Source organism: Sinocyclocheilus rhinocerous, unplaced genomic scaffold (assembly GCF_001515625.1).
Source record: "Sinocyclocheilus rhinocerous isolate Xijiao unplaced genomic scaffold, SAMN03320098_v1.1 scaffold441, whole genome shotgun sequence".
Lineage (NCBI taxonomy): Eukaryota > Metazoa > Chordata > Actinopteri > Cypriniformes > Cyprinidae > Sinocyclocheilus > Sinocyclocheilus rhinocerous.
In genome coordinates this window covers 109,786-127,993 of record NW_015640440.1, presented here as the reverse complement: position 1 = coordinate 127,993, position 18,208 = coordinate 109,786, and the positions used below count along the sequence as shown (strand labels likewise).

The 18,208-nt window shown below is 36.9% G+C and overlaps 1 protein-coding gene across 1 annotated transcript in view; it reads right to left on the bottom strand.

Moving 5' to 3' along the window:
* Positions 1–18,208, bottom strand: part of LOC107752702 (cytoplasmic phosphatidylinositol transfer protein 1-like) — an 88,999-nt gene that overhangs the window by 31,178 nt on the left and 39,613 nt on the right. Inside the window, exon 2 of the mRNA XM_016568725.1 lies at positions 732–880. Coding sequence (XP_016424211.1) covers positions 732–880 — 149 coding nt within the window. The remainder of the gene's footprint in view (positions 1–731; positions 881–18,208) is intronic.

Here is an 18,208-nt window from a genome sequence, read left to right as displayed (position 1 = left end):
GGCAATTTTCAAAAATCCATAACAGGAGCACTTTAACAAATTATGTTTTTTTTTTCAAATGTATAATGTCCACAAGTTTGGATTGATTAAGATTTTTTCATGTTTTTAAAAAAAGTCTCTTTTGCTCAACAAGGCTGCATTTATTTGATAAAAAAATACAGTAAAAACCGTAATAATGTGAAATATCATTACAATTTAAAACAACAATTTTATATTGCAATATACTTTAAAATGTAATTTATTCCTGTGATGCAAAGTTGAATTTTCAGCAACATTACTCCAGTGTTCAGTGTCACTTGATCCTTCAGAAATCATTCTAATATGCTGATTTGCTGCTCAAGAAACATTTATGTTTATTATTATCAGTGTTGAAAACAGTTGTGCTGCTTAATATTTTTGTGGAAACTGCGATACACTACCATTCAAAAGAATAAAGTAAAAGTAAAATTTAAAAAGAAAATTAATACTTATATTCAGCAAGGATGCATTAAATAGATCAAAAGTGAGAGTAAAGACATTTATAGTGTTACAAAAAATTACATGTGGAGAATAATGCACGGCAATCAGCTCTTTTTTTTTTAAAAGTGGCGTTTATCGTTGCAAATGAACTCTTCATGTGTTGATTGACTAATACAGTTTGAGTCTAGTATCACACACTTTGAACTGAAATACCTAGAGAATCTGCAGAGGTGTTTTGCCTTGACGGGTAATTGATGACAGTTGCTACTCACTTGTTGAGATAAATGCGTTTCTCCGTGAACTGTCCCGGGCCGTAGTTGGGGTCCTCATACGGTTCGTTCTGCACCACCTCCACACCCTCTCCTCTCTCGCTCTGCTCATGACTGTGCTTGCTGATCATGTACAGCTGACCAATCCTGTACTAGAGACACAGACCCAAAACAGTCAGGACTGCCATATTCAAATCTCATAAAACATGACATAAGCCAAGCAGTGGAAATCACGCTAGTCATCTGATGCATAGTTTTCATAAAAATGGCATAAGCTTTTCCAAATCATAGCTGTTGATTGATAGCTGTTGATTAGTTTCTCTACTGGTGTGTTTTGTGTCGGTGTCTATTTTGTGCACACAACATGGATAAAACTACAACAGGTAAACATGTCAGCTGTGTGGATTCCAGATCTGGGTTGACAATATCACTTTCTCATTTTTTATTAATCTTGTTTATGACGATCTGAGATCTTTTAGTCTGTGCTGTTTTCAGCTGATGTGCAAAAAAAAAAAAAAAGAAAAATCAATAAAACTCGTAAACCACATGCACTTACCACAGGAAAGCCATTAATGTCTATAAACTCATTAGTTAGGAAAAAAAACATTTTGCTGCTAAACTTCTTGTCTTCGTTATTTAATTAAATCTGTCATTACAGCCCCTTTTTAAATAGTTCGACAACAAATTAATGTATTTCATTAAAAAGTTAATAAAAACTGCCTTATGTGCATTTTAAATTTTATATATATAACTCAGTTTTTATTTTAGTGCTGATTAGTACATTATTTGATTAATTAATTGATTATTAAATAAACTAATTTTGGTTTCAATTTTCGACTAAATGAAAACTTTACTTTCAGTTTCGTTGTTTCAGTAAAAAAAAAAAATTTTGGTGCCTCACTAGCTCCTTTTATTCAATCTTTGAAAGACATTCAGGGTTTTGTATGAAATAACATCCCTAAATAAAAAGCAACCCGTCACACTCACATAAAACAATCCTTCATTTCTTTTGCAACACTTTCCATGATCCAGACAATTAATTTCAGATGAACAAAATCAAGTCGTCACGAAGAGAAGCTGTTTCAGTTTCAGATTTGTGCAGGTTTTATGCACACTTATAATGTCACATTAGGTTATATCTGATTTCAGATTTATTCACTCATTGATTAACTTTGGCCACTTTATATGTTTGTCAGACTGTCTGTCAAAATAACGCAAAGTAAAGCCAATCTTTACTTAAACATAATGTTTAAGTAAAGCCACTGCCAAACAGTGTAGCCTTTGGTCCTCGGCAGGAATGACTTTTAGACCCTAGCAGATGTCAGCAGAAACACACCACAGCCTCACCATCACGAGCGGGATCATGCTCTGCCTGATACAGGATGCAGAATAATAAGTTTTGGAGTGCATGACAGCTGTGACAGCTTCTTATCTGTGTGAACAGAACAGGCCCCAGGCATGTGTTCTGCTCTCTGCATCTCCGACCCAGCTACTGCCTCACTGGAGACACGCAAATATCCTTATCGAGCCAGTCATACATGCGGAGTATGACCACAGCCCTGCAGCTCATGCTGTTATATTTATGTCAATGATAAGACATGACGTACTTCTTTTTTAAATTTTTTTATAAAGCCTTCAGGCTGGCCAGATGCTGACTGTGTGTGTGTGCCAGACCATGATGAACATCTCTACAATCATAGTCAAGATTAAATATCTTAGTAGTCAAAGTGTTCCAGTGAAAGCACACCAACATCTCTAACTAGCTATACTACACACTTTTTTCTTTTCTTTTAACGCTACTGAAAAGGAGCTTTAAAGGGATACTCCACCCCAAAATGAAAAAATTGTCATTAATCACTTACCCCCATGTCGTTCCAAACCCGTAAAAGCTTCGTTCGTCTTCGGAACACAATTTAAGATATTTTGGATGAAAACCGGGAGGCTTGTGACTGTCCCATTGACTGCCAAGTAACTTACACTGTCAAGGTCCAGAGAAGTATGAAAACATCGTCAGAATAGTACATCTGTCATCAGTGGTTCAACCGTAACGTTATGAAGCGACGAGAATACTTTTTGTACGCAAAGAAAACAAAAATAACGACTTTATTCAACAATTCGTCTCCTCTGTGTCTCTCCGCATCACCGTAGCGCCATTTTGGAGAATATCCGCTGAACGCAAGCAGCGTACACTATTCTGTGTCAGCCGCGCCACACGGATGCGCTGTTTTCGTTCGACATGGGGGTAAGTGATTAATGACAAAATTTTCATTTTGGGGTGGAGTATCCCTTTAAATGTCTTTGATTTTAAAATAAGATATTTTTAGCCTAATGTTTTGTACAGATTCTGTTGATTACATCTTGTACTTGTACCTCAGGTTAAAATGTTCGACATAATTTTGCCGACAGAGTGATGTTATTAGCCCAATCTCATTGCAACACTAACTAGTTACTGTAGTAACCAGCTACTATAGTTATTAGCATTGGCAAACAGTTTATACTAACGTCCATTTGAGCGCCCCTTGTGGCAAAACTGAGAACACAAGGTATACTTGTGTTGACACTTTGCGACATACAAAAATGCGAGAAAATTAACCTTGTGTATTATGTCTGTGTTGTATACTTTTAAAAAAGTGTTAAGCCCCGTTCACACCAAGAACGATAACTATAAAGATAACGATATTAGCGTCCACACCAGCGAACGATATCGTCTGTTTATTCTAAGCGCACGCTCGTTGTCGAACGATATCGTCTGTTTATTCTAAGCGCACGCGCGTCTGCCGCTTTACATTTTTGAGCTCGTTACAGCAGGATGGATTCTGATTGGCTGTCAATTTTTTATCGTTCATCAGCTGGAGAAAAATCGTTCTGGAAGTGATTCCAACGATATCGTTTCTCTTTGTCTTTATCGTTATAGTTGTGGTGTGAACTCTGCTATTCTTTAATATTGAGAACGATTTTTAGAATTATATCTTTATAGTTATCGTCCTTGGTGTGAACGGGCCTTTAGGGGTTGATCACACAGAATTTGAGGATGTTCACATAGAAAAACAATGGAAAAGCAGCGCAGTTGAATGCAAAAACGATATATTACCCTTACAGCAGTATACTTCCATTATGGATTCAATACTTTAAAAGTATTTCCTGTTTGGAACTAAACTTTGAGTACAAATTATTGTCTTTTGTGATTATGAGAAAGGACTTAGGATGCTTTCACACTTGATTCGACTGCCTGGTCCAAAATGATAAAACATAATGGCACATGTGTCTATTTGTCACGAATGAAACGTAAAGGTTCAAAAGAACATGGGAGACGATTTCTGTTGAAGATGAGTGGAAATAAGGTATAAATTATCTTTTCTTGCTTTGCGTCAGTCAAGCTTGGAAAGTGAGTGATAAAACACATTAATTCACATTAATATGCATTCACATCAGAAGCAAAACACTCTGGAGTTCACATCCGTACCCCAGACCACCCTTTTTAAGTGGACTCGGGTACAGTTTGCAGGTGCGTACCCGTGTTCAGAAAACAGCATTCACATTATCCAAACTCCAAACGTCAAAGGAACCTGGGTTGCGACAAAAGAGAACAGTGTGCAAGTCAACACACTATGGCGCAGTCCCACACAGACAAAAAGCTTCCAAAAATGTCTCGTCAATATTGTAGCGATGTATGAAGCAGAGCTCACAAGTCATTTTCAAACCAAGTGGCCTTCTGTTGGTCAGTGTGCTGAATTCAAGTGACCAACAAAGTTAGCGAAAACTGCTCGGGTAACTTTTTCACCATCACACGAAAATTCCCAATCATTTGGATTCCTATTGGAATCACTCAATTTCACCCATGAAATTTTGCAGCCAAAATCCAGTCATTTCGAAAGCAATCCACACTATTGGGAATTTCACACAATGGTGAAGGATTTCCTCCTATTCGCAATGGGATTGAGTTATCCACACGGCTTCGAGGTATTAACCAGCTACTTTGAAAAAGACTTCCGTATGAGCTGTGCTCGATACTTTGCTACACTAAACAAAATGAAACAATGACTATTCCCAAACAAGTTTCCCCCTCAAATGCCTATCATAATGTTTAACCTCCTCTCTCCCCTGAAGCATGCCATGCTCACCTCCATATCCTTCATTCATCTGAGCTTTTTAAAAACCACGGCTCTTTGTTTGATTAATGAGATATTGTCCTCATTGTTATCCTCTAAAACACAATTAAAGCTGCAGAAAAAGCAAGAGAACGAGAGCGGCTGTGGGGTTCAAGTGGTGGTGAATAATTCATCACTACCACTTTCACTTTGTGTGTGACGGACAGGCATGAGGAGAGATGAGAGGACAGACAGACTGCATGAGAGCGCGTTAAGAGTTGGGAGTGAAATGCCATTTAAAAAAAATTAATAAAGCCCCCAGGCAACTGCTTGATCTTCTATGATAGCAAACTTGAGTCTTTTTTTGTTCTTTTAAGCGTAACTCTAGTTTCACTCTGTTACCTGGAGAGTGCCTGTGTTTCATGGGAAGAGAGTTAGTTAATGGTGAGTCATTAGACTGTGCTGTCAGGCTGCTCTTTGAGAGCTCTTGAGGGCTGCCCTGATTGTGTTGGGGAGAAAAAACGGTGGTTTTTGTTGATACTGAAAAACCTCTCTTGGGCGCACTGAAGAAAGACTTCAATCATGCGCACAGAGAGGTTTCATGCACTGCAGTCAACTGACTCTAGTGTGTCACGTTTGAAAGGAATGCGAGTGGTGCGTCTTCATGCAAAACTTGCCACCAGGGTTGCCACCTGCGCAATTCGATGAGGATCAGGTTCAGGGTTGTTGCTAGGTCATTGCAAGGGTGCTCTGGGTTGTTGCAAGGGCATTGCTAGTGTGTTCTGGGTGGTTTCTACAGCATTGCTGGGGTGTTCTGGGTGGTTTCTACAGCATTGCTAGGGTGTTCTGGGTGGTTTCTACAGCATTGCTGGGGTGTTCTGGGTTGTTGCTAGCAGGGTTTTTTCCAGCATAGAGAATTATTAGGTGGCTGCTTCCGTCAAATTTTGTACCGCCTCTGGTTGTCAACAAAACTTAGGCAGACAGCCACGTGCAAGCTTCACTGAACAGTGTGCGAACATTTGGAGAAATATTGATATATTTACTTCATATTTCATTAGACAGAATCATCATTTCTATTAATTTTCCACATATTTATGCAATCTGATGAGCATTAACATCTTGTAGCACTGTCTGTCTGTGTTCATAACCCGCCCAGAGAAACGTTTCTACACACGAAACATGAAGCTAATAAACACACAATTACGATAGTATATGATTGGCATGCGATTTTTATGCGATTTGGGTTATTTTCATCATAATAATATAGGATGTTTACATGAAAAATGCTAAGCTGGTGTAGCGATTAACTTGGTGTAAAAGGCATGTTTCAACAACATTATATGACCAAAATCCACATTAGATCGCAATCTCAATTCATTACAAACACTCGGTGGTGGTTTAAAGTGAGTTTTGAGTTAGAGTGTAGTATTAATCAAAATTAATCAAAAGTTATGATGTCATAACTATCAGTACATTAACATGACCACCTACTATCTATATTAATGGAACACAAAATGTTATGTCTCGACTTTTTTACTCATTTCTCATGCAAATAGACAATGTAATGTAAGGTAATTTGAATATAGAAGTCTTAAAGGTTCGGCATCTACAACAAAAGCTTGTTTAAGCTATAAATGCTCAATTTCATGTGTTGTAGTTCCAAAGCGTGCAATTCATAATGCAATGCAAGTGAACATTGTATTCTCAGCATTGCAATAATGGCATTAGCTTATGTTTTTTTCAGTAGTCTGTGGTATCTCTTTTAAGGTCAACTACTGTCAAGACAGAACAACATTTTCAAATCTTGACTAACTGTGAGTGGAGGAACTGTGAGGGGAAAATAATGCTACATAGATTGAAAAGAAATAAACAAAACAAAAAATAAAAAAAATACTGTAGTTTCACTACAGACAGATGATAACAGGATCCAGCGGATAAGTGGGTAAGTTTGCAATTCTCAACTGAATAGCTGTAACCTCCATGACAAGTACTTTCCCTCAGTTGCCTTTCTGATTGTTTCGTTATAGCGCCAGCACACACACGCAAAAATCAGAACCACTTGAATACAAACACTTTAGAGATGCTTTAAAACCCTCCCAGATGATGTATTGTCAAGAAAAACACTATTGAGAAGACAAAATGAAAGACTGTATCTCGGGCAACAGGCTGTTGAGAGTGGGCGAGCAATGGAAACAGATGACTGCAGAGCCATTATCTACACAATACTCCTCAGACTCAACTATATCATTAAACCACGAGCAGCAGCGGCACATTTACATTCCGCCCATTCACTACTAATTAGAAAGTTTAAGGGATTCTGTGCCCATGGAGAAAAGGAAATTAACTGTGATCTTCTTGACGAGAACAACTTCAAGTGCTCCAGCTGTCTATAATGACAAACTGGTAACTGGCTTGTCCACAACAGATTTATCTTTTTGACCTTCGTGTATGTCTTTCAGACTGAACGGCAGAGGAAAATAGGTAGATTTATTGCACTTCATGGGATTAAAAATCAGTGAAAATGAATAACTGGCAGTGAATCACACTTTTAACCTTATCTGTGTAATTTCTTCCATGTGAACATACTCGATTCACAGTTTGATAATTACTGTTTTTTACCACTTGTCAGTTGACTTCCAGAAGAGGCTATGCACTGAATATGAGTGATATTTAAGAGTTACAGTATGGCAGAAGGCAATATTTTTAGTGAATGATGACTTAAATTTTATTCCGACTTGGACAGGGGTGAGCTGTCCCGCTCCTGGAGGGCCACTGTTCTGCAGAGTTAAGCTCCAACCCTTAAACACATCTGAATCAGCTAATCAAGTGCTGTGTTCAAAATCGCCTCCCATACCCTCACACGACACGGGAATTCATTCGCCACAACCCTCACAGTGCATTATGGGTATTCTCTAGCCGCTGAGTGTACATCAATTGTACACTTGTTATTGTGGTGCATTATGGGATTGAATGAGTGTACTCGATAATGTCCACTATGGTTTCAGACACCACTACAAATGGCTGTCCCCTCAAGAAATGCCCTATTTAAGGGTATAGAGGGCAATTTTGGATATAGCCAGGGTCTTCAGACTAACACCGTGTCTACACCGGACGCGAGCGTGTGAGCATGTGAATGCTTTTGCATTGATAGTGTTGCCATAGAAACGCATAACTCCCGAGTCCGAGTAGAATGTCACGTGTTGTTGTCTCAAAATTACGGTAATTACGTCAATGCACCTTCACTAGAAACTAGTGCACAACTTGTATGGACCACTTTCTGTTAGTCTAAGAACATGGCAGACCCAGAGAACATAAAGGAAAAAAGCTCTCTAGATGTTCTGCCTGACATCTCCATGAAAAAACAAAGCAGAATGAGTTTGGAGTGACACGAGGGGGGACAAATGACAAACTTTTAAACATTTTTAGCAACTATTTCTTTAAGACGAGGCTGATGAATTTGGCTGACACTGACAAGCCTTCCACAAAAACCTCAGGCTCTGTTATTAGAACAGACTGAACTTACACTGTTTACCAGAGCCATTGCTTGGTGATAATTGTGCTCTCATTTCAGAGGAGAGAGAACACTTTTTAAACCAATACCTCACACTTAACTACCCAGAGATATGTGAACCGTTGATTTAACAGGCTAAGCTGTCTGCATCAGATGAAGGGGGGCTAATCAAACAGAAACTGTTCTTCTAGAAAGCTCAATTAGAACAAAGAGCAAAACAGTTTATCATCAACCCACGCAAGGTACACACTGTAAATGAGCTAAAACGAGCTCTATTTTATGCTGCAGATGTACCATGATATTAGATACATATAACACAGTACAGAATGAATACCATATTCACATACCGTGGCCAAGGCCACAGTAAACCATTGTTGGACACGGTACAAAATGTTCATCATTTTGCCGCACAAATGCATTCCCCTCACTTGAACGTTCGTTCCAGGATCTGGTAATCCATACAAATCAAGTTCCCCACCTTGATCCAGTCGGACCCACACTGACTGTAGTTGCTGTATTTACATTGCAATCCATGGTACTTCCATGTTACAGATCTGGTAATCCATACAAATCAAGTTCCCCACCTTGATCCAGTCTGACCCCCACTGACTGTAGTTGCTGTATTTACATTGCAATCCATGGTACTTCCATGTTACATACTGTATCTGAAAAATTACAGTCAAGGTAACATGTTCTAAAAAATTGCAATACCATGGTACTTTATTCAACGTTTTGACAGACGTAGTGTAACATACTCTCATGGCAGTTCATAATTATTTTTAGGTCACAAATTTATCTCTCATTCATATGTTTTTGGGCCTAAAAATCATGCTTTTTTGCACAAAACAAATTGTATGAATACATAAGAAATCGCCAAATCGTAAAATACTTGAGATCTCATGATGTTTTGGTCACAAATTTGTATAAACCCATACCACCTCATTTACATGTTTTCGTACGATATGCTCACTGAAGCATAGGTTTAGGGGCGGACCTAAAAATCGTACATTTTCATCTGAAATAAATCGTACAAATTCATAGGAAGTTGTTGTCTTGCAATATTTATGTTTTATCATGAGATCGGGAAATTAGAAACATATTTTACAAGACACAACTTCCTATGAATTTGCATGATTTGTTTCGTACAAAAATAAACATTTTATTAGGTCCACCACTAACCCACCCCTAAATCAGTGGGGCTTAAGCAGTTTGAACGAAAATGTGCAAATGAGATTGTACAAATTAATTTGAATTTGCGACCAATTTGCTAATCTCATTTGCACATTTTCATTCAAACTGCTTAAGCCCCACTGATTTAGAGGTGGGTTAGTGGTGCACCTAATAAAATTTTTGTTTTTGTATGAAACAATTCGTACAAATTCATAGGAAGTCATTAGCTATGTTTCCATCCACCTATTTTTATACGCATTTTGGATTATCGCATAAAAAAAACGCTGGATGGAAACACCAAGATGCGCATCTATATGTTGTTATGGTCATTCTGAAATGCCTGAGCAAAGTCTGTCTTCAAAGTATTTCTGTATAATTGTTACACGACTGCGTTCCCAAAGAGCAGCAACCACCTCCGAAAGCATTGACATCATTTATTGTGTTTCGTCTGCTCGCTCTGAGGTGCAAGTAATTTATATCATATATGAAAATTATTATATTCAGTGGCTTCTCCTGTATTCTTAGTGATATTTAGTGCCACAGTTTACCAGGAAGTGACGATTTTGTTCTCTTTGACTCGTTGGATGGAAACGGTGCTTTATTCGCATATGTTTTATGTGATATTCCAGTTTTGCGCATAAGTTTAATTCGAATCTTTGGATGGAAACATAGCTAATGACCAGTAAAATAATCACGTTTTCTCATGAGGTCGGGAGGACACTTTACCCATTGTACAGACATAATGTGAAATATTTCCAACAATAATTTCATAGGAATTCATAACTATTTTAATGTTTTGCCGAATTGGTCACAAATTTGAATAAATTAGAGTTTGAATTCATTGCTTGAATAAATCTCATTTGCACATTTTCATATGATCTGCTTAATCACCACTGAGGGTTAGGTTGAAGGGTGGGGTTAGGGGTGGACTTAAAAATGTTAAATTTTTGTACAAAACCATTTGTAAAAATTCATAAGAAATTGACAACTCATAAAATACAACCGTTTTCTCATGAGAACACCCAAAAATTAATCATTTACTCATCCTCACGTCATTGCAAACTCTTTCTTCTGCGGAAGAAATATATTTTGAGTTATTTTGGACCCCATTGACTTTCATTGTTTGAACAAAAACAGTAGAAACATTCTTCAAAATATCTTCTTTTGTCTCCCACAGTACAAAGAGTCACACAGGCTTGGAACAACATGAGGGTGAGTAAATGATGAGGATTTTTGGGTGAACTATCACGGTTCTCCCAGCCTGACCAGCTCCAATGGTGAAAACATGTATAAAAAAGTAAATAGGGCCCATTTTGATCTCATATCATTTTTGTATCCGAAAAAAAAAGAAGCTTTAATCTCCATACAATTATGGATTACAATTACAATTATTATTCTTTCAGACGAATCCAGTCGGAGTTATATTAAAAATTGTCTTCGATCTTTCAAGCTGTTTAATGCCACTCAGCGGGTGTTGCATGCATCAGTCCAAAAGAAGTGAAATAAGGAACAGAGGAAGCATTGGTGGCTGTATTTATTAGACAACATCCTGTGTGCGGCGGTTGTGTGATTGATAGTATTGCCGTGAGCCTGGGGTGAGCAATGTGTTGTTAACGCGATTCAGCATTAGCGCCCGTGGTGATGGCGGGGTGAAAGAGAACGACGCGGGATGTTACAGGAACGCAGGGGACGGAAGGGAGGAGCTGAGAGAGGAGACCCTGGCAAGGTGCCCTTTTCCCAGGGCGAGTGGAGTGACTGTCAGGTAAATGATTGAAGGGTTTGCGCACATCGGTCGCTGTTATCTCCACCTCATCCATCACTGCTGGAGAGAGTGCAGCCTCAGCGCTAACGCAGCATATAACACGGATCAATGGAGTGTCAGGGGAATATATGGGAGAACGAGAGTGTGTGTTTATGGGTGTTTCTCCGGCTAGGGGGACTTTTGGTCCTGTGGACTTTTAGAAATGAGAACTTTTTCTTTTAAAACATACTTTTAACTTTCACAAGTTTCTTTTATTTGTCCTTTAGCAGAGACCCATTTATTGCAGGAGGATTCTGTCATATTTTTCTGAACCAGCAAATGTCATTTACACATCTCAAATGTGTATTGGTTTTGTGCTCCAGGGTCACATATTGTATTTATTATATAGTGATATAATTCATTTTGACAATAAATATTGAAATGCTTTATGATTACTTCATTATTTAGATTATAGTTTAAAGTTAGTAATAATTCATATTATATATGACAAACGTTCATATTTCAAGAATGCACGTCTTTGAAAAAAAGGTAAAACGTTCCCAAGACTTCTTAATGGGACCGTCACATAACAAAGAGTTGTAAATCTGTTAGTTCTAATAAAAAATCAACTTATGGGACATAAGAGTGCCCAGCACTGAAGTGACACCCTTATGTGTGTGGAAGGCTGCGGGCGTGAATGACACGAGACATAGAGTGTTCGCACATGAATGTGACGCAAGCAAAAGTGTTAATGAAAGAGTGCGTGCTGAGAGAAAGAGAGAGAGAGAGAGGAACTATGGTAGGAACGCAATTACACAAGTAACAGCATGTTTGCTTCTCACATACGTGCTTTTATGATCACAGTGTGTCCAAAGCAAACCATCTATCAGAGCGGTTCTCAACTGGTTTTGCTTAAGGTATATAAAATAATGGATTATAACTGTTTAATGTTTAATGTGCAATTAAAAAAAAGCATTATAAATCAAATAGACCATGAATGGCATAGGTCCGACCAAAATGAATAAAAAACTGACATATGCATATGCATAAACCCTGTTTATCTTCATTGCAAGTGAACCAGGATGTGCCTCTAGGTTTTATTTGCCTTTAGCTTGGGTAATTTTGTTGACGGTGTTAAAGGATGAGGACATGAAACCTGTTCATGATGGCATCCCGAATGCTAGCAAGTGACAGATGAACTTGCGCCAAAATACACAAGGTCTGACTTTCATTCTTCTGTAGAAAACAAAAGGAGAGGCTTACCAGCTGTTTTCCATATAATGGAAGTGAATGGGGACTGACGCTGTAGAGCCAAAATGGACCAAAAATAAATAAAAGCACTATAGAAAAAGTACATATGACATGCACTATATGCAAAGTCTTCTGAAGTCACGCGATAGCTTTGTTTTTGATGATTTGCATACATTTCAGCATGTTCTCCATACGAAGCTATCATGTGGCTTTGTCAATATGTTCATTTGGACGATTTTTAGGTTACTTTTATGTTGTCATTGAACATTTTAATAAACATCTCCTTTTATGTTCCACATAAAAAAAACAGCTTATGAGTTTGGAACAACATTACATTTTCATTTTTGGTTGAACCAACCCTTCATGCTAATAAAGAAGCCAGTGCACCAGCATCCAAAACAGCTATCCTGGTCTTATCAGCATGGGGGTTGTCAGGAAATACTTCTATAGAACATACTTTGAATGTGATGAATACTAAAGAGAGACATATCTCGCCCGATTATAGTCTAAAAGGTACAGTTACCAACAGCTTGTTGCATGGCGACCATACATATCAACGGTATCACGCTGTCAGGAGCCCAGGTAGACACGCTATGGGATGATGTTTTGCATGTGAACTAAATGGTCATACTACACACCGCAGACTTTAGCACACAGATTCTTGTTTTACATGTTCACATGTCCAATTTTCCCAGACGGCTTCTTTTTCTTTAAAGGGGTCATATGACGTTGCTAAAAAGAACATTATTTGGTGTATTTGGTGTAATGAAATGTTTACGCGGTTTAAGGTTCAAAAAACACATTATTTTCCACATACTGTACATTATTGTTTCTCCTCTATGCCCCACCTTTCTGAAACGCGTCGATTTTTACAAAGCTCATCGTTCTGAAAAGCGAGGTGTGCTGTGATTGGCCAGCTATCCAGTGCGTTGTGATTGGCCGAATACCTCAAGCGTGTGACGGAAATGTTACGCCCCTCACCATACTGTTGATGCCGTGTCCCGTAGCGACGAGACAAAAACATTAAAACCCATTACAAACTAGGCTTGCTGCGATAGACTGTGTTTTCGGTTATACCGGTGTTAAGCCGCAACACCGGTTACGTCATTTGCCTACCGCAGCACCGCCCCCCACCGTCGTTTTGATTTTTTTATAGTAACAAAAATCATTTAGCCTAGTTCAGTTAGTGGACAGACACTTTTAAAAACTAAACGCTCAATGCAGCGTGCCGAACCGTGCACCACGGAGCAGGAGTCAGATTTTATTTATCTTTATTTTATTTTACATCAAGGTGTATATGCCGTGCCTCCAAGCTTTCTTATTTGTTTTGCTAATAAACGTTTTATGTTTCTTATTTATTTGGTTCCACAGTGTTTGCTGATTTTCAGTTTTATATACCCATTTAAATTTTGTGTAGCCTAACTATTTAAGTAATTTGTTATTTTATTAGAGAAAGGAAAACTTGAAATCGCATCATATGACCCCTTTAAAAAAATCGGACTGAATGTGTTATTTTTCACTAAATCAATGATGAACGCACCTAATCAATACTAATCAATAATCAAATCCATCGTTGATTAACTTCATAATCAATTACTATTGATTTGCATTGTTATTTGTGATTGTTATTGATGAGCACAGATATGAGCATTGATCCAGATGTAAAGGTACTGATTGCGCTGAGTGATTAAGGACAGGAGCGGTTGAACCACTGCTGGCGTCTGTTTCTCATTCTCTCTTTTCTCAGTGAAACGGAGAGCGGGAGTGTGAGGTTTGCACACACACTGCAGAGAGACTGTCAGTGTCAGAGAATTAAAACGACAGTCACACTATTTCTTCTTCCCTTTCATCCCCCCTCTGACACACACACACACACATTTATGCATATTCAATGAATGCGCAAGACGCCTCAGAGGAGTCGTACATTACACACTGAATCCGACAGCAGTTTGTTACATAAGGTGGATCATTGACACTATGTCGTACACTCGAAGAAAAGCCTGTAAAAAAACGGGCAAGTGTACTGTGTTAATATGAAGGAATTTGCTGTTTTAATGGCATTTTGAATCACACATTGAATTGTGTATTAGGGTTGACAGATTAATTGTCTGCCAGGATATTATCCATTTTTCTACAGATTTTTTTTTTCTTACAGTGTACATTTTCATGCCATATGTTGTAGTACATTTGATACAAATAAAACGTTATTTTATTTTCACATATATTACACTTGTTAATAACAATATCAAGATTAAGTCAACATGGTGTGAATTGTTTAATTTCTTTGTTTTAAGCAGATTGCAATTTTTCTCTTCCTGGTAAAATTTTTTTAATGTTTTCGAAAGAAGTCTCTTATGCTCACCAAAGCTGCATTTATTTGACCAAAAATACAGTAAAATATGTGAAATATTATTGCAATTGAAAATAACTGTTCTCTTTTGGAATATATTTTAAAATGTAATTTATCCATGTGATGGTAAAGCTGATTTGGTGGTTTCTTATTATTATCAGTGTTGAAACTTTTTTTTTTTTTTCAGGATTCTTTGATAAAGTTGAAAAGAACAGAATTTATTTGGAAAAAAAAATTATATACAGTATATATATATTACATTATAAATGTCCTTTCATCTATTTAATGCATCCTTGCTAAAAAAAAACCTGTTCATTTCTTTCACAAAATAATTCTTGTCCACAATAATATTGCTTTTCATGCAACAAGTCAAAAAAATTAAAATAAAATAAAATACAATAAAATTTAAATAAATAAAAAATGACACATTTTCCAAGAGGTGAAGTTTGGTGGAAAAACAAGCGTAATGAACAAACAAACAAATGAGTGAATGAATGAACGAATTGACAAATTAACAAATCAATCTCTTACCATCATTCCTCATTATCGGTTCATAAATCACACTGATTTGGTTCTCACTAAGATAAACCTGAGCGTCTTCTGATGGTTTACACCACTGACAGCAACACTGAGAACACAGTGCACACTTACATTATGTTATGAATTTTGTTCTGATACAGTGAGTTTGTGTAGCTTGAAGCGTTTGTGTTCACAGAATTGTGTGGAGTATGTTTCAGGCCTTAGGCTCTCTGTTTCCATTAGAGTGCAAAGCGTGCAGAAACAGGGAGCTCCACCGCAACTGACATGCATTCTGATGATGTTTTAGTTGCGGTTCAGAGATCGAGGGGTCAGCGCTCTGCTCTCAGTGGCCCTGCACACAGAATTTAATGAAGTCATTAACTCAGACAGCAAACAGCATGCATGCCCAATGCGCTCGAATCAACTCGCTGCCCAGCGGGGAGCATGTTTATTTTAAAACATTGACTTTCACTCTCGGTGGAAAACACCACTTACATTGCCGTAATCTTGTTGCACTCCACTATGCTACGTGGGTGCAATGTTCTTATGGGAATGAAATGTGAATGTGTTTTCAATGACATTTGTTCATAAACTACTATGTGAAGTGTCTCAAATGACCTTTGACTGACCGCCATTTATTCATGGCTTAACAACTGATAAAAATGACAAAAAAAAATAAATTAATAAAAATTGATGTATTTAACACTTGTTGTGAATTCTGCAGATTTAAATATGCCATTAAAAAAGTTTTGTAGCTCTAATATAAGCAAGAGTTCAAAAGTTAGTACAAAAAAATTTATATTTCTGAAAGTAGTCTATTATGCTCACCATGGCTACATTTATTTAATAAAAAATACAGTAAAATCTGTAATATTGTGAAATATTATTACAATTTAGAATAAATGGTTTCTATTCTAATATATTTTAAATATCATTTATTGCTGAGATGACAAAGCTGAATTTTTAGCAGCCATTACTCCAGTCTTCAGTGTCACAAGATCCTTCAGAAATGTCTTACTGTTGAATTTTACTTACTGCTTAATTTTTTCATGCAAAGTTTTTTTCAGGATCCTTTGATGAATAGAAAGTTTTAAAAAAATGGAAAAGAAATTTCATAAAATTCCAAGTGTTTTTACTGTCATTTCTGGTTAATTTAGTGTACAACTTAATATTAGTTACATAATACCTAATGCCCAGCTATTTTGTAAAAAAAAACTTAAGGTTTAATAACAAAGTAAAATCATTTTTACAATATAAATTACAAATACACTACCGCTCAAAAGTTTGGGATCAGTAAGATTTGTAATGTTTTTTAAAGAAGTCTCTTCTGCTCATCAAGGCTGCATTTATTTGATCAAAAATACAGAAAAAAAACAGTAATCTTGCAAAATGTTATTACAATATAAAATAATGGTTTCTATTTTAATATACTTTAAAATATAATTTATTTCTGTGATGCAAAGCTGAATTTCCATCATCATTACTCCAGTATAAAGTGTCATATGATCAAATCATTCTAATATGCTGATTAATTATTAGAATGATCAATGTTGGCAACTGTTGTGCTGCCAAATATGTTTTTTGGAAACTGCTATACTTTTTCAGGATTCTTTGATGAATAAAATTGGAAAAGAAATTTCATAAATTTCATAGATGCACAAAACTCACATGCGCTTTGTGTTTGTTTGTCCTGAAGCTTGATCGCGGCTGCGGTTAAATGCACTTGCATCTCCGAATACTTTTATGATACGAAATTGTGAATGCAGCCTATTAAAGCTCCCACTGTCTATGATCTCATCAATAATAATCAAACAGCAATAATGCTGAGGAAAAAAGAAAAACCCATAACTATGATTGTCTGTAAACTTTCGGATGCTTAAAGCACTCTCAGATACTGAAAGTACTTTTTGTTTATCCCTTGTAATTGTCTTTTTCCCCTTTTATTACTTTATATTTGCTTGTTGTGAAGCTATATTTATTTGGTTAAGTTCTTAACAATTGTTTTGATTTATTATTAATTTGTAATTATTTTAAAAAGTAGCCTGCTTATATAATTTAATAAAAATGCACAAAACAAAAAAAATTGATATAATCGTGAATCATTGACTCGATAATCGTAATCGAATCGAATTGTGAAACCAGTGACGATTCACACCCCTAATACAAAGTATAACATAAATGTCGATATTCAAACATCCGGTGCGGTGAGACTACACTCTCACTCTTCACAAAGCACTGAAGGAAACAAAACATGAAGCGCACTAGTTCTACGCATTTTTAAGAGCCGTAACGCTTGAAATCACACACAGAGCAACTTGAGAGGATTTGCTTCAAATACGAACCTCATATTCCCGTTAGCCCAAATTTACCCAGTGCGAGACTCAGAGGAAGGGATTACCCTCAACCGACATCCATTTTTCACGTTTCATAACCTTATTCAATCACACAGCTCAGTGAACTGAGCCATGCATATGAGCGGGGGGAGATACCTAATGTGCTGCATTACACTGAATTACACAACCCTTGCTTAGAAAAAGCCCTTAAAATACTTAAGTAGGGGTGGAATAACTGAACGTGCCTTAACCTACACTGTAAAAAAAATTCTGTAAAATTTATGGTAAAAAACGGCAGCTGTGGTTGCCGGAATTTTACCGTAAAAAATACGGTAGCAACGTTTTAGGTTTTACGGTTTTAACTTAAATTTACAGTTAAATACCGTAATTTCATTAACTGATATAATGTTAATATACCAACCCTTATTGAAGTACTGAAATCTGTTTTGTACCTTTGTAATACACTGATAACCACCAAATGCAGGTGGTGATGAGAAAGTCACATGATAAACCAAAG